Below are 26,229 nucleotides of genomic sequence, written 5' to 3' on the forward strand. Positions count from 1 at the left end.
TCAGTGGCAGTTCAATTCATTTCAATGGGAAAAAAATATTTTAAATACGAGTTACGAACTTGGTCATTGAGGAATTAAAACTTGTAAGTCAACACACCACTATGTTATACATAGTAAAGTATTAGTATGTAACATGTTTCTTTCCTCCTTTGTAGACTATCAGCCGGCACAGAAGTGGCATAAATTGTCCTCTGTGTCTGATGGCTACAGTTCCAACAACACTCTTCACGGGGGGAAAATCCCTCGCAGGTTGGCCAGCCACATGGTGGAGTCTGTTTGGCAGGAGTATAACATAAACCGCATGGGGAACAAGTACGTGAAAGCATTTCCTCTCCTTCCAAACGATAAATGCCAGGAATTTCTTGTTAATTCATTTTTTTACTACGGTAGGAGGAAGTTTACAAACTTGACCAATGGGACCTGTGAGGAGGAGGCAGACAAACCTGGGCTTTGGGATTTCGTGGAGCCTGTCCACAGGCCACATTGCAATTGTTCAAGGTACACCCACCAAATAGTGGTTATGGTATTTTCTCAAATAGTGGCATAGGCTCTAATAGTCACCGCCTTAATTAATTGTTGGATGTGACATCCTCTTGAACACATAATTGAACAATTTCCCTTAAAAAATGCTGTGATTCCAATTGCAATGCTGTCAAATGCTACGGATCATCCGTATTTCATTACGGAAATCACTGAATGCTAACTCGTTACTCCCGTAACACTAATTGTTCCAGATTTGTTTTTTTAAATCCAGCATCTGACGTTAACTGTGGCCCAGGGTCTGAATTGGGTTGTCAGGCCTCCAAGGCACTTATGACCTTGGCCAGAACTAAGTTAATAAATTAATTACATGAAATAAACACTATTGTTAAAAAAAGAAAAAGAAAAAAGGCATGTCCACACTCCACTGTTGAGCTATTCTGGGGAATGCTCAGTGCACACTATTTTGCGCGCTACCCTAGCTACCACCGAGCTGGCTAGCTAACGCGGCTAAACCCGATGCGGGGTTTGCAGAGGCGAAAGTTTGCTTTGCGTCTGGTGTCAACACAGCATAAGCCAATAAGATACACTTATGACAGTTATCATTATCACAAAGGGAAGACCAGGAATAATTAACAGGAGAAAGACAGAGAGTCCATGCAAATTGCTAAGCTGTCATGACGTAGTTACGAAACACGGAAATAAGTGATTGGCTGATACAGTACACTTGCCACATAGGTCTGTCTGGAACCGCGTTACAGCGGAGAGTATCTTTGAACAGAAAAATAGCAGGCAAATTAGTGTCTGGAGAGAAAACAATACACAGCGACGCATAATTCAATCTGAAACCGGAAATTATTAGTACTACGAATGGAAATTCTACCTGAGAAATTGCAGTATAAGCCGGCACGGTGGACGAATAGTTAGCACATCTGCCTCACAGTTCTGGGGAACGGGGTTCAAATCCCGGCCCCGCCTGTGTGGAGTTTGCATGTTCTCCCTGTGCCTGGGTGTGTTTTCTCCGGGCACTCCGGTTTCCTCCCACATCCCAAAAACATGCATGGTAAGTTGATTGGAGACTCTAAATTGCCCATAGGGGTGAATGTGAGTGCGAATGGTTGTATGTGCCCTGCGATTGGCTGGCGACCGGTTCAGGGTGTACTCCGCCTCCCGCTCGAAGATAGCTGGGATAGGCTCCAGCAGCCCGTGACCCTAGCGAGTATAAGCGGTAAAGAAAATGCATAGATGGAAATTGCAGTATATTCCAAAAAATAGAAACCTATTTATTGTCCTTGCATAAACTATCCAATCTAATCTGTCTCAGATTTAAAGATAAATAAATTAATCCAAAAATGAAAAATCCACTTAATGTGTACTTTGCTGTCGGTACGTCTGGGTGTCAACAGACAGAAGCGCTTCAGCCAATCTTAAATGTGCATTTAACTGAGAGGAAGCAAGCAGTAAACATGGCTTCAAACATGTGGGATTTCTTAACCATTTCAAAGGAAGACATTTTGCTTGGTATTTGGAGCAAAAATGTTCTGCAAACATTCCACGAACAGGGAAAAAAATTATCGAGCTTCACACATCAAATCTCATTAGCCACTTCAAATGTTGTCATCGCTACAATGGTGTTTTGAAGGCTTTACGAAGACGCCTGCTCGGCGACAGCCCCAAAGCCAGCCACGAAGAAAGAACGGGGCTTGTTCCATCACAGCTGCATTTGAAAAGTGCAAAAAAATTGCAAATGACGACCCGATGGCTATAACGATATATGACTTCATCATGGAAATGATGGCCCTTGGCGACCAACCGTTTACCATCGTTGAGGACACCTGCTTTTGCCGGCTAATAAACCACTTAGAGCCACGGTTTGTACTTCTGATGGGCTATTTGGGGGGGCGGGGGGGGCAGCGGCGCTGACGTCATAGGCTGTTTCGTACTCCTTGAACGCTGGCAGCTAGAGCCATTCCACACATCCACCATCAACACACGGATGTAATTGTGACTATTACTCAGCGGCAGACTAATATGCAGCCTGAGGTTCCGCCTGTGCATTTGACCAGAAAAAAAATGTCCGCCACTTCTGCTGTTAATAAGTCACGTTACTTTTACTCCCTTACAATGATCTAAATGTCGCTTGCAACTTTTATTTATCAATTATTGGTTATTTATCAACTATTTCGTGCGCAAGACGACGACTTCGACTAACGCATCGGGTGCTGTTTGCGTCATCAATTTAAGCACTAGTGACGCTTAAGTCTAGTTCACCAATCAAACGATAAGAAAGTAACATGACCTCACACGTCGTCTTCCATTGGGCTTCCCGGATGATAAGCCTACCCCGCTGATTGTTGTGCGTATGTGGCGGGCATGTTGGGAAGGACGTCATTATCATGACGTCAACGGCGCGCTACTCTTGTTTACATTTAGACGAACAAAATCAACAGCTTTCATGTATTGTAGTATTTGTCAGGCACTGTCTGCTCAAACGTGGATATTTCAGCTCACTTATAACTTGAGAAAACACCGTGCAGTAAATTGCAGGCTTTTTTTTTATGTTCATGCTGTGGTTAAAAAAAAAATATATATATATCTGAAGTTACTCACTATTTACTCAGTACGTGAGTAATAATTTCACTGTGTACTTTTTACTCTTAAGTAATTTTTTGGAGGACTACTATTTACTTTTACTTAGTCACATTGCCAAGTAAAAGTACGCTTACTTGAGGACAGTGTTTGGCTCCCCACCCACCTCTGGAGCGGACAGCCTCTATTGCTACTCTTACGTTTAAGCAACATTTTTGCTCATCACATCAGCCAGTGTGGTATTTGTTGCACTGGTCTTTTGTATTTTCTCATTGAGGTGCTGCGGGTCGGGGGCCTGGTTGTGGTCCCAAGTGGAACCGCACACGTAACATCGGCGATAAGCGCTGATTCATACATTTTGTATGAATTAGGAAACGCGGCTACAATTATCTAATTAGTTTACTGATGTTAATGTTAAATTTATTAAGTGACGGAGCGCTGTTAAGGATTATGTCACAACACAGAATGAACTGACTTCTAATTCAGAAATTGCCAATAAAAACATAAAAATATTGTACTTAATATTTTCCTGGAGGATGGGTTTTGGATTAGCCCTTGAAGTTTGTAATAGTGAAAAATGATGTGAAACAGACAATAATTTTAGTGAATTCTTTTCCAGAATGAGAGTGCTTAAAGAGGAGGATGCTATTCATGTGGCACAGCTTGAAGCAGAAATCAGGTGCAGGTGGAGATGGGCCTGGCTCAAGTTGGAGGCCAGAACAAAAAAGCAAAAAAATGAGGCAAATTTTATTTTAATCTTAAACTTGTACATCAACATGTACTTGAGCAGTGTAAATACGTTTTTCTGCGTGAAGAATTATTATTTTTGTTGCCTTATTTTACTCTAAATTTTGAGGCTTCCAGATTCCTTAATGTATGTTAAAATCAATAAACTTCTCTGCGGGGGATCCCTCCAGACCCCCCCTAAAATATCTATATATATTTTTGGTCACCTTTTTCATGCCTTTGGTGTTTGCATGTCTGTGCAATATACGACGTGATTGCCGCACTCTTGCTGGCTGGATTGATGGAAATAAGGACATAAGCACCACTACCCATTCACGGACGCATTACGTTAGCCCTGTTAGGTTTGACTGTGCAGTGGCACATCTATAAGGTTATCAATGCTATTGTCAATTTCATGGACCTGCATGTTCAGTCATAGGCCTATGTCCATTGTGTGCTCATTTGTATGGACATGACATTTGTTTTATTATGCATTTAACTGTGGCTGAAGTTTACATTTGATAATCCATTGAAAACAAACAAAAAAATCTTTAAAAAAAACATTTAAAAACATGCAATTCTAGAAACCGATGGAATTTTATTTTTTGTTTAATAGTGATGTCATTTTTGGTTACGATAACTAGTTATTTCGTTTAGGTGTGCACAAACTGCAGTTAATAGAAAAATACAAATAAGATCGCTTATCATATCTGTGTTGAGAAGCATTAGTTATCGGTATCGTCTTAGGGAAAAAAATTATAGTACTAAAATTAGTAGTAAAAATATTAATAACAAATATTGAAGGCGGAATTTAAAGAGAATTCCCTTACCGGAAGTATCTAAACATTTCAACACCAACCTGAAAAAGAAACTTCTAATATCTGCTGACAATAGCGGAAGCAAGTTAGTGAGAAGTTCAAGAGAAGAAAATGTATTTGTATGAAGAAAGGTCTCCTGACCATTTGAACTCACAATCCCCAATAAGTGCCCAATATGCTCTGCTGTAGAGTAAATTAACATCCCTGGCCTCTAAATGTTCGTTTTGACTAGATTTTATATGCAGGAATGTCTTGGTAAGTAGTTTTTTTATTTGTATTTTTTTTGTCCTCCTCATTTAGACATAAAAATCAGAAGCAGCGGCCCAACAACGCCTCAGGACACCCGCCGTTGTCAGGCCAGCCCACCCCGCCGGCCCCCAAGCACAAGCTGGGCGAGAAGCTGGAGAAGGGGGAGAAGCAGCAAAAGAGGCCCCAGACGCCCTTTCACCACCGCAACTCTGTGAGCGACGAGCAACCGCTGGAGCCTCAAACCCAGAGACTTTGTCTGCGAACGCAAGAAGAGGGATCCTATCCTAGCCTACACCACGTGGACACCACCGCGCCCTGCAAAGCCCCCACGCTGCACACCCACGGCCCCCCCACCGACCTCGTCGGCTCGCCGCCGCCCCCGCCACTCAGCCCGCACCCCTGCGACCACGTTGAAGGCGACCTGACTCCGGGTGGCATGAAGAACTCCACGCCCATTCACCAGCCCTTCTACCCCCCTTCAGTGGAGCCTTGTCTGTTGCCTCAGAAAGGTTCGTCTGAGGAGCCCCCTCCAGAAAACATTCCCTTGCCTTTGCCCTTTCCCCCTCCCTTTAACGAAACCTTGGAGCCCACAGTCTTTATCGGTTCTGCTGTTAACCCTAACGAAGACCCCGGGCACAACCCTTGGAAGTATTTTAACTTGCCGAGGAAGAAGGCATCCATCTTTCACACGCCTATGCTACCTGTGGATAAAGTACGCGATGACTCTGGAGGTGGCGCAGTAGCGGAAAGTGTTGTGTCTGTTACTGAGTAAGCAGTTTGCTAGCTTGCAATATACTAAAATGCGAATGCAAATTTAAAAAATGAAACCAAATCTCCTCCTCAGGTTAATGGCAGGCTCCATGCAGCCTCTCAAAGTGTCCCAGGAACTGGTGAAGACCTACGCCCAGCGGAGGAACACCTACCTGTCCTGTGCCACAGTGGACGGTGACCACGGTGAGGAGCCGGACCCTTATGCCTTCGTCGAGGGGGACGAGGAGTTCAGTTTCACGGAAAAGAGGGACAAGGCTGGAGCTGAGAGGGATGGGAGCAAGAAACACAAGGTGGGCGTCCTCACAAGTCCAGTTTGTTTACTGCTTCTACAAACAATTTGTATCCATATATTACTCTGGATGGTTGAGCACTTGGCTAAATGCACTTAATTGGCAATGGAAAATGTAATGGATGGACGAGGAAATACATTTTAGAATGCAGTGCAATACTAAGCAAAATAATGTACTTTTAACTCATTCACTGCAATTGATGACTATAGAAGTCAAATATCCACATTAATTGGGAGGGCTGGCAGTGATTGTTTTAAAAAAAAAAAAAAAAAAACATGGTAACTGCCAACAGGTTAAGACTGAATCAAGAGTGCCTCAGCTGGTTGCAGCTAAGTAATGGTATTAGAGCATAATAATTCAAGTACATCGTTTTTAGGAGCAATTAACGTTTAATTCTAAAGAATATTGAACATTGGCATTGAAATTTAGAACAATAAGTAAAATAGATTAGATGAATAAAACATTTAAAAATGTAAATAAAACATAGGCTCTGTTCACAGAAATTGCTTTTAAACAAATATTAAACAATTGCCACAGCGGTATTGAAAGTCATGAATACCTTAATAGGCAATATACTACCAATCAAGTTTCTAGTTGGTTAAGAAAAAATACAAAGTAACAACATTAATAACAGAAAAAGATCAAAGCAATGTGTTCTGTATAAATTTGTACTGCCTATTAAAGGTCTGCATCATTTCTTTCTCAACATGTTAAATGGCTGCATCTCTTTTGCTATAAAGCTAGTTATGCTCTATATCTGTGAGCGGGTGCCATATACGCTTTCACGTTTATATTTGGATTGTTCAGAAAAGGCTTTCTCAATTGCAAGCTTACGGGAAATGGGAAATGTCCCAGTGTTTTGTTTGTTTTTTTCCCCCCAGCTAAAAAAAATGGGGGGGGGATAGATGTTTTAAGTGGACTTTGTCACTTTGAGATTTGTTGTTTCCAAATTTTGTCGTGACTTCATACAAATTCGACAAACTGGCTCGTCAATGTTTGCGGGATTGTCGCATTCATCTGGCTTGAATCCAAAATCTTCCCACACCGTCACTGTGGCATTAGGTTTTGGCACTAATTCCATTTATGCCGCTCAGTTTTCTGTAATTGTACAGCTACAATTGTAGCAATTGTAATTGTACAGCTACCGGCTAGCCGTCGGAAAACTTGGCTTCAAGTACACTAATTCTTTCTTTCTGTCTTCGACGCTGTCCACATCGTTGGTCTTTGTGTTTGCATGTGTAAGTCTCGCCTCCCACAGCAGCGAGCATGTTGACTGACAGGAAAGGGAAAGAAGCAGCATGATTGAATGTTGCTGACATAAGGAAACAAACAAGCTTGAAAATGAGAATTTATCGAATCGGGGAAAAAAAAAAATAATTTGTCATTTTATTTATCGAACGATAAGCCGATGTGGTAATTACCGTGATAGGCCAAGATGAATGTCCTTTTAAAAACCTTGTCTTTTAGCCTTGAAAAGGGCTTTGGATTGACCTATTTTCTTTTGTCTTCAAATAATTTTAATGAGAAATAATACTGCTGTGTTTAATACATTAACCTCTGATCTTCTTCCAAATTTAGCTGGATGATGGATCGGGGGCTTCAGCTGATGGTGAGTGTAGTTCATTGTTGTATAAATCAGAAGTTAGGATTTAGTGCATGCTCACACTGTGCTTTGTGTGCACGTGGTGCAGAAGGTCAAGGTCCATCGGGCACTAAGCCGGCCACCTCCACCAGCCTCATCCATGAGAACGACTTGGCTGTGTCCTACAGCGACTTGGATAAAATTTTCAATTCGGATGAAGATGAGTTAGCGGTAAGTCTACGTATGAAGATTCTCACGGTATTTCTAGGAATGAGTAAATGTTGGACTATTTATTGACTTGATTGTGTATCACAAAGCCTGGAGCCAAAAGAGCTGGCGCAGGTGTAGATGAGAAGTTTGTCTCCAAAGATGCAAAACCCACGTCTTTGGACCCATTGTCATGTATAAGTAAGATTATCATTATTGGATCGTTTTCAGTTGTGAATGTTTTGACAAGGGAAGTAACACCCTCCTTTACTTCGGCAGGCACGGCAGATCTGCACAAGATGTTTCCCACCCCGCCCTCTCTGGAGCAGCAGGGTTACTCCCCCATGAACTCTGGCAGCAAAGACAGCCTGGAAGCGGGGGCGGGCCTCACCCTGCTGGACGGCAGCCAACTAAACAACCAGTTCAAGATGGAGGTGGAGGAGGGTTTCTGTAGCCCCAAGCCCTCTGAAGTAAAGGTACGTGACACCCCCGCCCAAACTCAGAACACACAGACAACAACACAGTCTTTGAAATTCTGGTCTGTATCCTTGTTTGTAGGACTTCTCTTTCGTGTACAAGCCAGAAACGAGTCACCCGTTCATCGGCTGCTCTATGTACGCCCCGCTGAAGACTCTTCCCAGTCAGTGTCTGTTGCCGATCAAGCTGCCAGAGCACAAATATGTGTACATGCGCAGCTGGAGTGTCGGCAAAATAGAGCTGATTCCACCGGTGGTGACAAAAGACGGGTAAGAAATGCAGCACGCTCGCTAATCTCTTCGTTTGGGAAAACTGCACTTCATCTAATCCAGTACAATACAATACAATACAGTTTTAGTAAAATTTTTGGAAAAAGAAATATACCTCTTAACACACAAAACATCAGCAATCAGTGTTACAAAAAGACAATTATAAACACAAAGATTTGGGATCACTTCACTATCACTGTATGTGTGAATCTATTCTGCTAATTAACAGTGGTTTACTTTGTACAGTCATAACTTATAAATATGAAAATGTGTATACAGGATGTCCCTAGAAATGTTGCATCACATGAAATGAATAATGTTGTTTCTCAGGCAAATAAAATAAAAAAGCCAAATGTTTAAAAATGACAAATTCCAATAACAAAGAGATACTATAGATTTTATAACCGTTTTTACAAATTTTCACGACTGTTTTACATGCACACTTGAATCTATGCATTTACATGTACGTTGTCGTAATAGCTGATGCCTCATTACAACCCACTAGCTTCATCTCTGGTCGCCATGCCAATGAAGCAATTCTATGGTAGTGGACCATTTGCATGAGATTTTACCACCCCCCCACACACTTTTTTTTTTTTTTTATAAATCCTTTAGGGTATAATTTTGACAAAAACAGAAATGGTAAGATGCATGTTAACTGTTTAAATTGTGAAAAAATACAAATAATTTCTCCTTTCCTTTTAAACCTTTTTACATGTTTCATTAAAATTTGTTTAAGATTTGAGATCATTTGAGCAAGAATTTACTATGTTATAGACTACAAAAAGATTTTGGGGGTTCTTATTTGTAATTCCTATGGGACCAATGTTCCAAAAAGTCAGTCCGGTGAAAAAAATCTCAAGACAAAAGGTTTTATTTGTATTTTTATTGTATGTATACTACTTTCAATTCCACTTTCTTATCCAACTGCATAACACCATTCTCCCTTTATTTCATGAAAGTAACATCCCAAGTGTGGAGGCTGAGGACATTCAGACCCACACCCCTCAGACCCACACACCCGTCATGTCCAGCAGTGCCCCACCCAGCAACAGCGGCGCGGGCATCCTCCCCTCCCCGGCCACACCCCGCTTCTCTGTGCCCACACCTCGCACTCCCCGCACCCCTCGAACTCCCCGCGGACCTTCCAGCGTCCAGGGCTCGCTAAAGTACGACAACTCGGACCTCTACTCTCCCGCCTCCACTTCCTCCACCTGCCGACCACTCAGTTCTGTAGAGCCGGCCACCGTTCCCTCCATCCCGGAGGCCCACAGCCTCTATGTCACACTTATCCTATCCGAGTCGGTCATGAACCTCTTCAAGGACTGCAACTTCGACAGCTGCTGTGTGTGCGTGTGCAACATGAATATCCGAGGGGCCGATGTGGGCGTGTACCTGAAGGATAACGGGGAAGCCCAGTACCCCTGCACGTGCGGCTTCAGCGCCGTTGCCAACCGCCGCTTCGGTCAGTCCGCCGGACTCTTCCTGGAGGACGAGCTGGACGTGGTCGGGCGTGGCTCGGATGCCAGTCGCGACACGGAGCGTTGCTTCGAAGAGTTGCGGGCGTCTGTGAAACACAAATCCTGCAGTCTGAAGGAGAAACCACCAGATGAGCTCATTCTGCTGCTCCAGGACCAGTGCACCAACCCATTTGCACCGATGGCAGGTGTGGAGTACAACAAACTGAGCTCTGCCCCCAGCTCCTTTGTGAGGGTGGAGGAGAGAGACTGTTACAATGACTGCTACATGGCGCTGGAGCACGGCAGGCAGTTCATGGACAACATGTCAGGCGGCAAAGTTGACGAAACACTAGTGAAGAGTACTTGTCTTCACCAGTGGCCAAAATTCAAATGTAAGCACATCCATTTCCTTCCTTTCTCCATCTTTTCTTGACTTTATTCCTTTTTAAGTTAATGAAGTGAGACTTTGTTTTTTGTTCTTCCATCCTGAAGCAGCGGACATGAACAAGCTGTTCTCTCAGGATGTCCTGCGGGTGCTGTTGTCCCTCCAACCTGTCTTGCAGGATGCCATTCAGAAGAAGAGGAGTGTGCGCTCATGGGGGGTGCAGGGACCCCTCACCTGGCAGCAGTTCCACAAGATGGCCGGCAGGGGGTCTTATGGTACAACTGTGGAGAATACACTTTCACGTTTAATCTACTTTACTTCAGGAGCCTAACCTTTTCCCCTTACTCTGCACACAGGTACAGATGAGTCTCCTGAGCCACTGCCCATCCCCACATTTCTCGTGGGCTACGAGTACGACTTTGTGGTACTGTCCCCCTTTGGCTTGCCCTATTGGGAAAAGCTGCTCTTGGATCCCTTCGGCTCCCAGAGGGATGTCGGCTTTGTTGTCATCTGCCCAGAAAGTGAAACGCTCCTATGCCGGGCCAAGACCTTTTTCAAAGAATTGAGTGCCATTTACGAGGTGTTTGCTTCGTCCCAGTCTTCTTGTGCTCACGTCTGCAAAAAAAAAATAAAAAAATATCTGAAGACCCGATTTGATTTCCTCTCGACAGGCGTGCCAGCTCGGGCAGCACAGGCCCATCTGCAAAAGTCACCCTGAGGGCATCCTGAAGGTGGGCAGCACAGAAGGCAGGAACATGGCAGAGCAGCCCCTCAGCGACTGGTTCCTCAAGATGGCCGCCAGAGATGCCAACAGCGAGGCCTTCAATAAACTTAAACTCTTTGCTCAAGTGTGCCGCTACGATCTAGGTACCTAACTCCTATTCTAATGCTGGACTAGGGGGGTGCTTATTACAGGGAGTTCTGTTCTTGTGCAACGTAGTCTTACTAACCTATGGTAACACAATAGTCACCTGCAGTAGGTAAAAATCTGCAATGTAGTGAGACCATATAAAGAACAGTTTTAAAAAAAATAGTTTTACCCTTTTCTGCACGCTTGAAACATGTTTAAATGTATTAAAGCACCTTTTTAAATGTATTACTAAGCAACTGGTCTCACTCACAGTTTCCCTAAATAAATAATAATAAATAAGAAGCAAAAGCGTACTTGCTTCAAGCTGTTTTTGTCACTTCAAGATGAGGTTTACTGTAAAACTGACAGATTAAACAAAAGAGAATTTATCATTGTATACAGTCTCTCCAAAAGTATTGGAACGGGAAGGTAAATTCCTTTGTTTTTGTTGTATACTGAAGACATTTGGGTTTCAGATCAAAAGATAATTATGAGACAAAAGTTCAGAATTCCAGCTATTATTTTACAGTATGTACATCTAGATGTGTTAAACAACCTTTTGTTTAAACCCACCCACTTTTCAAGTGAGCAAAAGTATTGGAACATGTGAGTGATGGGGCTTTCTAGTTGCTCAGGGGTTGCCGTTTAGATTGATTGCTTAAACATTAGTGCTTGTTTTTGGCTTTGGATTCCACCTGTGACAACTGCATTTCCTGTTAAGCAAGCATGAAGACCAGAGAGCGGTCTATGGGAGAAAAGCAAACAATTTTGAAGCTGAGAGAAGAGGGAAAATCCATCAGAGCTATTGCATAAACATTGGGCAAAGCCAATACAACAATTTGGAATGTCCCGGAAAAGAAAGAAAGTACCGGTGTACTGAGCAACAGACATCTAGCAGGTCGGCCAAGGGTATCAACAGCAGTTGATGACAGAAACATTGTGAGAGCTGTGAAGAAACAACAAAAGACAAGTCGGTGATGACATCACTGTCAACCTCCACAGGGGAGGGATGAAGTATCACCATCCACTGTTCGAAGAAGACTTTGAGAGAAGAAATATACAGGCCATACAACAAGATGCAAGACGAATCGGAAGGCCAGATTGGTTTTTGCAAAGAAGTACAGAGATTAGCCACAAAAGTTTTGGAACAAAGTTTTATGGACTGATGAGACCAAGATTAACCTCTACCAAAGTCATGGAAAGGCCAAAGTATGGAGAAAGAAAGGATCTTCTTATGATGCAAAACACAAGCTCATCTGTGAAGCATGGCAGAGATAATGTCATGGCTTTGGCTTGCATGGCTGCTTCTGGAACAGGCTCACTAGTCTTTATTGATAATGTAACTCATGATGGTAGCTGCAGAAGGAATTCTGAAGTCCACAAATCCGTTTTGTCAGGCAATCTGCCGAAAAATACATCCAAACTAATGGGGAGAAGCTTCATCCTGGAACAAGACAATGACCCAAAACACACTGCCAACAAAACAAAGGACTTCATCGGGGGGGAAAGTGGAAGGTCCTCGACTGGCCAAGTCAATCACTGGACCGTAACCCAATAGAGCATGCATTTAACCTCCTGAAGAGGAGACTGAAGGGAGAAGCCACCAGAAACAAACAAGAACTGCAAGAGGGTGCAGTAAAGGCCTGGAAAAGCATTTTCAAATATAGAATGCAACAGTCTGAAGTCGATGGGTTGCAGGCTTGATGCAGTTATTTCAAGTAAGGGTTATGCCACCAAATATTAAATGGTAGTCATTTAATAATGTCTGTTCCAATACATTTGTTCACTTGATCAGTGGGTGGCTTCAAACAAAGGGTGCCCTGTCCTGAGTTGTTTAACACATCTAGATGTAAATACCATGAAATAAAAGCTGAAATTCTGAACTTGTCTCATATTAATCTTTTGATCTGAAACCCAAATGTCTTAAGTACACAACACACAAAATGAAATTGACCTTGTCGTTCCAATACCTTTGGAGGGCACTGTATCACAACAAAATGTTTCAGCACACCATATAATTATTAGTCTGCTAGGTCAATGCTCACATAATGGGAAACGCCGTAGATTTACTTAGTGTAATTAGCGTGGATGTTACGGTAATTATTACTTTTCAAACAACCGCTACTTTAACACACACTGAGCAGTAGGGCTCATACTCTCCCTCTAATCATGACTAATTATTCGTGTTGACCGTAAAGACTTCTGAATCAGAATCGAACCGTTACTCCTTGTAGTATTCCGAAATAAAGAGATGTTATCGTCAAACAAATAAAAAATCCAATTTGATTGTTTGAACACTATGTATTTACTCGGAAAGCGCGCACGCTGGTGTGTTTTGGCTGCCACTTTTCCCTCCGGAAAGGTTTTTGTTTTTAGATTAAAATGGCCTACTTTAACCAGGATACCTTGCAGTACGGTGGCCAAAGGTAAAACCCGAGTTGGTTTTGCGCCAGTCTCGGTGCCGTAAATCCTCGCTGGCTTGGAACAGCTGCCTCCTTTCTAACTAGCTAGGTAGCTGGCTAGCTCTCTACATCTGCCATGCTATATTGGATCAACTTTCTCCCATTTATTCAGCCACGGTCGCCGTCCACCTACAGCAAAGGCTCCTTTATGGCTTTAGTTGTGGCACTGCCATTAATTTTCATGCACCTCCTCGGGCTCAGCTATTGGATGCCTAATTCCTCTGAGATCATCGTCTCGATGGAGGGCTTATAGGCTTCATCGCATTCCCCGCTGCGGCCACCATGGCCAGATGCGCACATGCGCAGAAACTGTGCACAGGAAGTCAAAATGCCGTTGTCTGTAAACACTAAAATTGTGATTTTCTGAAGTAAATGTGGTCTGGCAGAGGTTGCAGCGCTTGTTCAGAATAAAGTAAGTAGTTTAAGATTCGTTCTGATTTGAGTCCAAGAATTCTGATTAGCTGATCACTTTTCCACCCACACTCGAAACCCAGTTCGACTCACCACAGATTCATGTATAGCCCTACTGAGCAGCAACACATACCAACAGAGCCGACAGTAGTATTCACAGGCATATATTCTCTCTGGTCTGTGGAAATGACTTACTGGAGCTTAGTTGGGGACCTTCTCTCTTTTTGCTCTTAACTACGCTGTATCTCTTCCAATATACCCCAGTGCTTCCGGGCATGTTGCGGCACAACATGGTACTGCATTGAAGACGCACAAGTCTAAAGTCAGACTACAGTAGACTGTATACTGTAAAAACCCATTAACGATCGCTTAAAATGTGTGCTATACCAGTGGAACACTGTAACTACAGTAAATTATATGAAAAACACTTCTGGGCTATGAATATGAAACAAATGAAAGCGGTCAGTACAGTGGTAATTGAACGTGCAATCTTGTGCTCGCGTGACAACGTATTCTTCGCCGCTGCGCCAAATTAGTTCATTGTGCCCTGTTCGTAACTTTGAAATGTCTGTCAGGACCGTTGTCAAACCAAGGACCCCATTATGTATTATGAGCTTTTGTGGGTTGTTTCCTCTGTTTTTAGAAAGGCCTGCCCTTGTTTTAATCATAAAATCAGTGTTGAGGACATCCTAGTTCAATCATGTCTCCTCTCTCAGCTCCTTACCTATCAGAGCAGTCTTTGGACAGCTCACTCCTCTCTCAGCGCAACCCTGCCACGGAATCCTCGCATAACTCCACCTCTTCCAGCGCTGCCTCAGGACACACAAGTGCCACCGGCACCGCCCAGATCAACAGCGCCCCTCCGCTTCCCCCCCAGGTCTTGGGTGGATTGCCGTCATCCAAGCTCGGCGCCTACCCCCAGTTTGGAGCCAGCGGGTTGCAGGGCAGCGCGTCGCATAACGGGCCTCAGTTGAACCCGCAGGGCCCGGTTGCGGAAAATGGTCCCGCTGCTCAAAGCTCGAGTGAGGCGCCAGAGAGGTGAGTTGCTTAACCCATGTAATGACACTTGCTTAAAATGTACTTTTTTGTTTTTTTTGGCCACAATAACTTGCGATTACGTCTGTATTAAATGTTAAAAGAGTGCATTGTTTTCATATCCACAGCACAATGGACAGAGATAAAGTGGGAAAGCCGACAGACGGGGAGTCCCACGCCATCTCCTACCCGCCCGCTATCGTGGTGTACATCGTGGACCCGTTCAGCTACACAGACGCTGACCGTGAGGTCCACTCCAGCGCATACACGCTGGGCCTCCTGCGTTGCTACATAGAGATGTTGCAGTTCCTTCCCGCTCGCATCAGAAATGCAGTCTCCGTGCAGGTACACGTCCCGATTCCACAAAATGAGTGTGCTTTTAAAGTAAGATTTCCTGGGAGCATTTGTTTGGGTTGATGCACGTAGCAGCTCTATCCCACAGGGAGAAAAGAATGAGCGAGGGACTCATTAGCAGGCTAGTTCAGGTGCAAAGCGACAGGCTGACACAAGGTTGTGTCAAAGGGAATTAGTGCTAATAGTGGTGACATTCCTGCTGCAAGTGCACATGATCCAGTCAGAAGTATTTCCTGGAGGAAGATGGTTGGATGTAATACAACATCTCTATATAGTGAAGGCATGAATCGGAGTAAATCCCACCACTATTTCTTTGATGATGATGATAATTGCAATATTGGAGGAAAAGCCCCTTTAAAGCCATGGACCTGAAGTAAGTATAAACTTAAAACGTTATTCAAAATGTGTAAGTCAACCAAATATTTTTTTAATCCAATTGAAATAAATAGACATCAAATTTGGCAGATGGCAGTCAAGCCACCTTGTTGATGATAGCTCTTTTAAAGTGATGCAACATTGTTTTCTCAAAATAAAAATAAAACATTTAAAAAGGTAGCAGTGGATGTCCGGCTGAGCACATTTGTCTCACGGTTCTGGGGACCGGGGTTCAAATCCCGGCCCCACCTGTGTGGAGTTTGAATGCTTTCCCCGTGCCTGGGTGGGTTTTCTCCCGGCACTCCGTTTTTTTCCTCCCACATCCCAACAACATAGGTTGGTTGGAGACTCTAGATTGCCCGTAGGTGTTAATGTGATTGCGAATGGTTGTTTGTTTCTATGAGTTATGATATAACAATGCTTTTTGGACTTTAAACATATTGAGGTTAATGATTCATTAATGACAAAGCTGGTAGATATTTGTTTCTGTAGCGTGAGAGATATGGTGCAATATTTTTTTACACCTTTATAGAGATGTTAATATTCACAGTGAACTTCTATTGCTGGCTCATTATTTACCTTTATCTTTAAAATTCCAATTTCCCCCACCTAAACAGCTCAGTATGCAACTGCAACATTTTGAGTGTTACCATCCTCATCATCTGCTTGCGTTTTGCCGTCAGATCGTTCCGTGCCAGTACCTCCTGCAGCCTGTGCACAGTGGCGAGCGTCACCTGTACGGCCAGCACCTCAAGTCGCTCGCCTTTTCCGTCTTCACGCAGTGTCGGCGGCCCTTGCCGAACTCCACCAACTTCAAGGCTCTGACGGGCTTCGGGCCTGGCCTTGCCATCGACATGGCGCTCAAGAACCCAGAGGTAACATTGTGAGAGTATGGCTGGGCAGTATAGCTTTAAAATAAAATCAGATTTTGTGTGTGTGTGGGGGGGCGGCTAAATCTGTTTTTAATCTGTTTTTCATCACTGTTTAAAGAAAAGGCATATGAATTATATTATTCAAATCACATTTTGATTTCAAGAATTTTTATCCTCCCGTGTGGCTATCCTTTATTTCTCCTGAAACCAAAGACAGGCTTTTATGCAGGGTTTTTTCCTTGATTTCCAAATGAAATGCAACATTTACTTTCATCTGAAAAGAGGACTTGGGACCACTCTGCAACAAACCTGTACTTTTTCTCCTTACCCCAGCACAGACTCTTCTGACGTTTTTGGTTCAAGAGTGGCTTGACACATGGAATTCTACAGCTGTAGTCCATATCATGCTTACGTCTGTATGTGGTGGTTCTTGATGCAAGCCCCACTCCACTCCTTATGAAGTTTCCCCAAATTTCTGAATCGCCGTTTTTTTTAAAATCCTCTCAAGGCTGCGGTCATCCCTGTCACTTGTGCAGCTTTTCCGGCCACATTTTCCCCTTCCTCTTAACACTCTGTTAATGTACTTTGATACAACACTCTGTGAGCATCCAGCTTCATTTGCAATTTCTTTTTGAGATGTTTTCTGCTTGTGGAGGGTGTCAATTATGTTTTTCTGCACAACCGTCAAGTCAGCAGTCTTCCCCATGATTCTGAAGCCTACTAAGCCAGGCTGAGGAAAACCTCTGCAGGTGTTGTGCGTTAATTAGCTGACAAGATTGACACAAGGAGCCTACAATGTTGGACTTTGTCATGATATTCTAATTTTGTGAAATACTGGATTTTTTTTTCTTTCTGCCGTAATCATCAAAATTGAAACAAATATTTCACTTTGTGTTTGGTGAACCAATATAACGTACAAGTTGCCCTTTTTGAAACTAATTAATGAAATAAATGTGCTTTCCCTCTAGTCTAATTTTTGGGCACGTACCTGAAAATAAATCAGTGTCAGGCTCTGTTCGCAAAAATTGCACTTAAATATTAAACATTTGCACATAAGCATCGTCATTAACCCACTAAAGAGGCCCAAAAAAATTTCCTGCCAAACTTGAATGAATTAAAAACAAACACCATGTACTCGAAAGCATTTAGGCTTTGTTACTGTTTTTAAATCAGATGCCATACATTTCAATATCACTGTTAGTTTTTAGACTTTCTTTTTTTAATTGATTGTATGAATGTTGTCGTTATGTACTGTATAATGTCTGCTGCCTCTTGGCTTTTCAAAAATCGATTATATTTATCAATAAGCTTTTACCTGGTTAAATAAAGGATAAATAAAATGTAAAATAAGGCTCACCCTTGAGCTGCTTGACTGATGTGAGACCTTTATCTGTCAATCAAATGACACTAAAAATCAGTTCGCTGAAGTCAACTACTGCTTGAATATTGTTCAAGTTTGCCGCTGTGGTTATTGTTTATAAACGGTTAATGTTCCCGTGTGTGTGTGTGTGTGTGATGTGAGGAACACACAACTCAGAGCGTGACGTTTTAAACGATGTCGACATAGTTGAGTGACCTGTTTTACCTCCTTAGCTTGCTAGCTGGTTAGCTCGCAGACTAGCGAATGTCGTGTGGATCTACGGAGCAAATGTCGTTCTACCAACAGCTTGCTGAGTCGGGAGTGGCGGGTTTTACCACAACAATGAACATTTTAGTCCAGAGAAAACTCCTGTGTCCATTGTATGGAACGATAACCCGCCCTACTTTGCCTCTGATTGGCTAGCACCGAGACGAGAGTCGTAATTTGGATTCGCTGTTTAGAAGCTCTTCACCAGCGCATTCATGCACGCGTACTGGGGACGGGTATTAAACCACGCGCCAACGGACGTAGATTAAATATGCTTCCCCTGCTAATTTTTGTGCGTCTCAGACACTCGACGCGTGAGATCGCTGTAGTGTATTTTGATATGGTAGTGTGTTTCATATTGTATTTTCTGTAGTGTATTTCATATTGTTTTGGCCATTGAAAGTCCATAAACGTATGAATCGGCACCATGTCTTTGACAATGTGCAGCAAGTTTTCGGACTCGTGTGTTCTTCAGAGTCACGCACAAAGCAACATTTACTGCGCCATGACTCTGTTTCAAATGTTGAAATAATTTGGTGGTGCCATTTCCTTTGGTTGCAACAGCCATTATATGTACTGTACTTTGCAATGGACTGTCTCCCCCCCCATGGTGTGATGCTGCAAACACGAACCATTTCCAAATTACTGACAAAACTGCCTTTTCGGGAAACTAGCAGCTCTATTTGCAGCCATTATCATCTTTGTCGGTTAAAGTGTCAGCCTGACCTAAAAGTTCGATTAAGCGGTTATATCAATTAATCACCCAGCCCTACCTGAAAGACTTTGCTGCAGCTTCTTAAACTAACCTTTTTTCCCCCCCAAAAAAATGTTGTTCGTGCAGAGGCCAGAGTGTCTGCGTCTCTACACGCCGCCCTTCATTTTGGCGCCGGTGAAAGATAAGCAGACAGAGCTGGGCGAGACATTTGGGGAGGCGTCGCAAAAGTACAACATCCTGTTTGTGGGCTACTGCCTATCTCACGACCAGCGCTGGCTGCTGGCGTCCTGCACCGACCAGCACGGTGAGCTGCTGGAGAGCTGCATCATCAGCATTGACGTGCCCAACAGGTAAGCCCAGCACACCTGCAGAGTCACCAAATCTGACTGATCCATTTTGGCATCCGCTTAAAATGATCTGTTGCCTTCGGTTGCAGGGCTCGCAGGAAAATGAGCTCAGCCCGGCGACTGGGTCTGCAGAAGCTGTGGGATTGGTGTCTGGGCCTGGTGCAGGTGACTTCGCTGCCTTGGAGGGTGGTGATTGGTCGCCTGGGAAGGATGGGACACGGCGAGCTGAGAGGTAAAGATACACGCACAGACATAGCAGTCACCCACAGGTGCTTCAATTTTTGTTTTCATAGTGTGAATACAATGGTTTTAAAAAAAAATATGACTAAAACTAATCTGAAAAATTCCTTTGATAAAGTGGAACCTTGATTTACAAACTGCATTGGTTCTTGAATGGGGTTTATAAATCGAAAAGTTTGTATGTTGAACATAATTTTCAAATTAGAAATAATACAAACATGAATAATTGGTTCCAGCCTCGACAAAATTCCCAGTGTATCCCCTAGCTAGGCTTTACTTGGGCAGGCCGCCCAAGTAGATTGACAGCCGTCCAAGAAGATAAAACTTTATATATAAACGAAAACAAAAAAGGCAACACCATCGTGTGATCGCAAAAGCTGCATCACTATAGTACTTTGCCAAGCTCACCAATCAGAACCGCCATGCTACCCGTGGATAGGTCACGCAAACCAATCAGCTTTGAGCTGGTCAAAAAAAAAAATGTGCATCCTCCCTCCTTTCCCAGCTGAGAGAGGAAGCCAGGCATGCTACGCAACGTGTCAAGCTAACTTCCTCCAGGTTCAACTTCGCACCAGCTACTTTCTTCCGTGGTGCATAATCTCTCCTCTAAAGTAACTAACCCTCGCTAATATTGTGCCGAGTAACTCGTGACAGCGTACCGTTTGTCATTAGAGGTGGACGAGCGTTAGCTAAGCATGCGACACATCGAGCAAAAGGAGAAGACATGCTAATTGCGAAGCAAACGTGAAATGTTGAGTAGTGAAACACCAGAATATAAGGTCTTAGGTGTAAAGTACACTTTTAACAACCCTGGCTGTAACTGCGCTATAGTAGAGAATAGCACAATTATGGCCAAAATAATACTAACAATAATTATTTTGATCAATTTTGTAATCACGATTATTAGTCACAATTATTCCTCATGTTAGGGAAATATTTTTATTGCACTACTTTTTAACAAAGAATATGTAACACTATTCAGTTTAAAATCAATCTTTAAAAAATAAATGTACCCAAAGAAATTCTACTTTAGCAAGGGTTAACTGAACAAATGTGCTATTACAAAGTGCAATCACGAATTGCAACTTAATGGAAGCAAATGCAGTTAATGCATAGAAAGCAATAACATTATGCTGTAAGCACCGACTTTTCATTTAAAAATCCCTATCAAGATAGTGAATTGTCAAGGACGGTACGTCTCCGTTGTCCTGCTTGACCGTCGGTCAGTCGTGCACGGTCACAAACTGCAAAGAACTCGACACTTGTGATTTCCCTCTCGATCTACTCCTGGCGTTTTTTCATTGCGGTCCAGGCCACCCTGCAATGATTAAGTGTCTTACCCTGACATGCCATCTCGCCGCCAAGGTGCAGCAGTGCCCACATCTTAAATGTAAAAAATCGCAGACGATCAATTGAAGCCGATTAGCTGTGTGTGCAACTTGACAACGTATTCAGCATCGTGAACGAACAGTGAAAATAGTCCAAATAATTCCGCCAAATACCTCACTGTCAAAACGCTGTAGTAGTGCAACATGGTTTAGTACAACTCAAAGGAACACTAAATGGGTGGGGGGGAGTAAAGGTTGAAAAATATTTTCTTGGTGAGGCCCTAGTCGGGTTACGCCATCATTTATTATTGTCACCACACCCAGCAACACCGTTCTTTTCTACAAGATTCCTACCGGGCATATGACCAAATACTACAAAAAATATAAATATTGGAGGAATGCTACACAGTTTCCCCCGCGGTTGGATGCACATGATCCCGGATTTTGTGGTGGCGCCCATTATTATTTTTAAAGTTACTAAATGTACATGAAAATTGACAATGTTATCAAATTCATTATAACAAAAATCTGAACGTTTCACTGCTGGGGGAAAAAGATCGCAATGAAATAAGTACAGTATACCTTTAATAACTAGACTTTAGATTTTATTATTTTCCATTCACGCTCTGATTTAAAGTGCTTCATCTAATCTGTATGTCTTTATCACATCTTTAGCATGTTGGAAAAAGTTAAAAACGGATGTCAAAGTGTAACACTGAGTGTTTGTTTTGAAAGCGTAAACGCACACGCTGATGTTTTACGGTGCGCTTGATGTTCCAGACTGGAGTATTCTGCTGAGCAGGAGGAACCTTCAGTCCCTCAGCAAGCGCCTGAAGGAGACTTGCCGGATGTGCGGCATCTCTGCTGCCGACACTCCCAGCATCCTTAGCGCCTGCCTGGTCGCCATGGAGCCCCAGGGTTCCTTTGTGGTTATGCCAGGTAAGGCTCGGTACAGAACCGAATCAAGCAAACACCCCCTTCTTGTTCTGTGTTTGATTGGTATGAATTGGCCACGATGCAGACTCCGTGTCGACGGGCTCCGTGTTCGGCCGCAGCACAACGCTCAACATGCAGACGTCGCAGCTGAGCACGCCGCAGGACACGTCGTGCACGCACATCCTGGTGTTCCCCACCTCAGCAATGGTGCAGGTCAACACCAACACGTCGGAACCCATCGACATCAACTTCAACCCTATCAATCCAGGTGAGCGTTGGCAACGCGCAGAGTTGCATCGTAAGCTCTCGAACATAGCCGACCTCTCGCTCTGTGCAGACGGCTCTGACGGAATGGGCATCTTTGACCTGTTCGACAATGACATGGTGGACCCGGACATCATCAGCATCCTGCCCAACTCGCCCACCACGTCTCCCGTGCACTCGCCTGGCTCGCACTACCACCAGGGCGGCGATGGAAGCAAGGTCTGTACTGGCATCATGTTAGCGTCCTAACGATATGAACACCAGCTACTTCATCTGCTGCTTCCCCATACTACAATAACCTACAAACTACTGAACTTCAATACATCTGTCAAAGCCCAATCTACCGACCTCGAGATTATGTGGACCTAACGGCGCTTGATGAAAACAGTCCAATGGCTGCTGCACCTTGATGAAATATCATGATCTGTCTGCCTCTAACGCAAGAAGACCAAACTGAAAGGGTGAATGTCTGTTGGCTGGAACATTAGCCGTTTTGCTTCTTTCCTCAAAAACTCCACAGTCTCCACTTTGCTGAACTTTGCCCTCAGTCTCCCCTCGAAAAAAACAAAAATGTCATCATACTCGAAGTGAAAGCAGGAGACTCATTCTCCTACATTGTCTGTTAAAGTTTTCCAACTGTTCAGATCAATTGTCCATGTTGGACAATTGATCTGTTTTAAGGTCTGTGTGGCGTTTTGATGGAAGTGGGACTCATGCATGTTGTGTATTAAATATTTTCTGATGGTGTGTTGCAGGGTCAAAGCGCGGATCGCATGGAGTCTCACGAGGAGGCCTTGAACATCCTGCAGCAGCCGATGGCGCTGGGCTACTTCGTGTCCACCGCCAAGGCCGGACCGCTGCCAGACTGGTTCTGGTCAGCTTGTCCTCAAGCTCAGAACCAGTGTCCTCTTTTCCTCAAGGTACAGGACAAGACCTTTTTTGTGCTTGACTTTTTTTAAGCTCATAATGCTGACGTGAACGTTGTCTCCCCCAGGCTTCTCTGCACCTGCACGTGTCTTCTGTCCAATCAGACGAGCTTCTGCACAGTAAACACTCCCACCCCCTCGACTCCAACCACACCTCTGATGTCCTCAGGTCAGACAGTTGATGAGATTGCCTTCATGAATACACGGTCCATTTCTAAAACTCACCTTAAAATCCACAATATACTCGGCCTGTTTAGCTGTGCCATCACTTCCTTATACAAGGCTGCAGTACTACAACTTTGCCAACTTTGTGAATTATTTCAAGTTGTTGTTTATTTCTGTTGCGCACTGTGTCAATTATCATGAATAGCTGGCAAGGAATGATCACATTTAGGTAACTATATGACACCTTTACTGTGGCTTTTTAGTCATTCGGTGTATTTCTATTGTGCAAAGTGTACAACTTAACTGTAGATTATTTCTTGCCGTACTGTTTATTTCTGTTGCGCAAGGTGCCAGTTGTCATTAACTCATTCACTGGCAGCCGTTTACAAAGCAGAGTTCACATATTGCCAGCCGTTTTATAGGATTCTGACTGAACTTTCAAGGCCCACAGAATTTTGTGTTCTGTGACAGAATGAGCACCAAAGTTACCAAAAGAAAGTAAACACTCTTCTTTCATCATTCACAATAAGTTTGTTTATAGCTTTGTCTGTTCTTCAGTAATTAGCAGTAGAACATGGGCTGGGTTCGCCAAAAACACCAGCTTCTGGCCAAAAAGCAGAAAATTTGCTTTTGTGAAAAACATGTCAAGCAGAAATGACTTTAACACACACACACACATTTATATATATATATATATATATATATATATATATATTGCTTTTGACACCTCAAACTATAAAACAACCAAAATGAGACTTGAGAAAGGGGTTTTAATGGCAAAATAATTTACAAGTATAAAAGCAGGGGTCTACACTAACAGCACCAGCGTGGGGGGGGGGGGAGGAAGGAGGAACAAAATACAAGGTGTGAGTTGTTCTGTGTGTTTATTCGTTAACAAACAAGTAGAGCTTTTTTAGCAACAATGTAACTGCTTAAAGAAACATCCAATACATAAAATTACAACTAAATACTTCTTGTTGGGACCTCTTCAAAAATTATTTTAATAAAGAACCCTGCTAAATCCTGCATGGCAGTAAGAATATATATATATATATATATATATATATATATATATATATACACACATACAGTGAGTTGGTCGTCCGTGGTCCGACTTAGTTTGCTTCCCATAATAGTCTTTAGTCAAGGTCCTGACAACGGTATATAGGCTTTGCCCAACATGGAGTGGTGTTTCCAAATATAAATACACACAAACACAACTAAAAGAGATATGTGAAACAACAGCCCTTACGCCTGGCAGAGTGGTGTTGGGATTGCCTCTGATACAAGATTGATTTAAAAAAATATGGTGATGGGAGTAAAACTGTTGAATTCCAGGTGATGAACGTAAACATTCATGGGAGTGAATGAGTTAAATGCTTACATTAGCTAAAAATGTCCACCCTGTCAGTATCTTATTAGAAAGGAGGTCACATATTTTGCTGTTTGGGCGTACAATGTCTGCAGTTAATATTACAAAATATATATATGGGAACTGGACCTTCATGAATTTCTAACATCATAACGTCTACTTAATGCAATTAATATGGAGTTCAATGGAAACTCTTAAGTTTTTTATTTTATTTATTTTTTGACAAAACGCCTCCTCTTTGCCACAGATTTGTCCTGGAGCAGTACAACGCCCTCTCCTGGCTGACGTGCGACCCCGCCACTCAGGACCGCCGCTCCTGTCTGCCCGTTCACTTCGTGGTGCTCACGCAGATGTACAACTTCATCATGAACATGCTCTGATGCTCACGAGCCGTGGTCGCAGGACCCGTCACGTGACACGCCAGGAGCTGCAAGAAGCCTCTCGGCGCTCCCGCCAGCGTCCAATCAGTTGCCAAGAATCCATTTTGGATGATCAAGGGAGGTTTCGTAAAAAGGTGTTTTTAATGACTGTAGATTGCAATCGATGAAATTTTATCCTAATGAAATGCCTGCATATATTATTTATTGTAAGTTTTTAAATGTGGAATTTTTAACGCTTAATATCTTTTATATATTACAAATCCTAGCGGGTGTGTACATCTCAGTGTAAAGGAAGTGGCTTTGGAACAAGTGGTAAACTTTTTGCTGTAGATGGCTTTTAGAATCTTATTTTTTCAAAGAAGGGTACCCGCCTTTTTATCGCCACGCTGTAAACATGAAGTGGACGCCTGACCCCGCCCCTCCCCGCGGCGAGTGGACAGGAAGCGTCTCGTGGACGCGCGCTCGCCCGCCATTTGGGGCTCCAGACGCTCTCGCACACTTTAACTCAATGAGCTTTGAAGAGGAATTCAAAAGGTACATTGTCAGATTATATATTTTATATAACAGATTTAGGTAATCGTGTGTGTGTGTGTGTGTGTGTGTGCGTGTGCGTGCGCGTGCGTGCGTGTGTATATGTGTACATATAATTGTGTGCCGCTACTGATGGTGCAGCTTCTGTTTTAGGAATAAAGTGCGTCTACATGATGTGTCTTTGTACCTGCTCTTTGAGTCTTACCCTTTCTCTTGTTCGGATTTAAAAAAAATATATAAAAAATCCCAAACCAGAGCATTAAAAATATTTTAAAAATTCTCAATACTAAAAATAAGCAGTTAATTTTCACTTTGCAGGGACTTTAAGGGGGAAATCATTTTTTTCTTGACTTTAGTATGGATCTCAGATCTTTTAGGAATTTATCCTTTTTCTTTTTTAATATGTAATTTAAGATGTATGTACATTTAAAATGTATCTTTAGCAATTTCCTTTTTTTTTTTTTTTCTTTTATACTTCTATATACGTAATTGTTTTTACATGTACTTGATTTTTTTGTAGTTTTTTTTCCAGATGGTTTTATTTTTTGGTTTTTCTCATTTTAGAGCTGCAAATGATAAATTGAGGAAACTGGTCTCTTTTTTGTTGAAGACCTTTAATCCAAAAGGCTTTTTGTCTTTTTCACTTCTATATTTTTAAGTGTGGAGTCTCCCTATTTGTCTCCGGTGGTTATCCCCTGGGAGTGATCACAATAGCGTTGTTGCTAAGCGTGGCTGC

General features: G+C 42.9%; 1 protein-coding gene across 2 annotated transcripts in view; it reads left to right on the plus strand.

The window, feature by feature from the left end:
- LOC133404913 (mediator of RNA polymerase II transcription subunit 13-like) overlaps positions 1-25,657 on the plus strand; it is a 39,715-nt gene extending 14,058 nt beyond the window's left edge. Inside the window, exons 7-30 of one of the 2 annotated variants that reach the window (XM_061681431.1) lie at positions 156-312; positions 391-498; positions 4,914-5,630; positions 5,707-5,923; positions 7,502-7,532; positions 7,615-7,736; positions 7,823-7,913; positions 7,992-8,188; positions 8,271-8,458; positions 9,421-10,310; positions 10,411-10,578; positions 10,660-10,883; positions 10,975-11,170; positions 14,743-15,064; positions 15,190-15,406; positions 16,474-16,665; positions 19,131-19,354; positions 19,441-19,583; positions 21,700-21,858; positions 21,941-22,123; positions 22,193-22,338; positions 22,875-23,039; positions 23,114-23,214; positions 24,830-25,657. In XM_061681431.1, coding sequence (XP_061537415.1) covers positions 156-312; positions 391-498; positions 4,914-5,630; positions 5,707-5,923; positions 7,502-7,532; positions 7,615-7,736; positions 7,823-7,913; positions 7,992-8,188; positions 8,271-8,458; positions 9,421-10,310; positions 10,411-10,578; positions 10,660-10,883; positions 10,975-11,170; positions 14,743-15,064; positions 15,190-15,406; positions 16,474-16,665; positions 19,131-19,354; positions 19,441-19,583; positions 21,700-21,858; positions 21,941-22,123; positions 22,193-22,338; positions 22,875-23,039; positions 23,114-23,214; positions 24,830-24,962 — 5,291 coding nt within the window. In that variant the 3' untranslated portion in view covers positions 24,963-25,657. The remainder of the gene's footprint in view (positions 1-155; positions 313-390; positions 499-4,913; positions 5,631-5,706; positions 5,924-7,501; positions 7,533-7,614; positions 7,737-7,822; positions 7,914-7,991; positions 8,189-8,270; positions 8,459-9,420; positions 10,311-10,410; positions 10,579-10,659; positions 10,884-10,974; positions 11,171-14,742; positions 15,065-15,189; positions 15,407-16,473; positions 16,666-19,130; positions 19,355-19,440; positions 19,584-21,699; positions 21,859-21,940; positions 22,124-22,192; positions 22,339-22,874; positions 23,040-23,113; positions 23,215-24,829) is intronic. The other variant, XM_061681433.1, reaches the window with a different exon arrangement.
- The last annotated feature ends 572 nt before the right edge of the window (positions 25,658-26,229 follow it).

The sequence above is a fragment of the Phycodurus eques genome, chromosome 7, assembly GCF_024500275.1.
Source record: "Phycodurus eques isolate BA_2022a chromosome 7, UOR_Pequ_1.1, whole genome shotgun sequence".
NCBI lineage: Eukaryota > Metazoa > Chordata > Actinopteri > Syngnathiformes > Syngnathidae > Phycodurus > Phycodurus eques.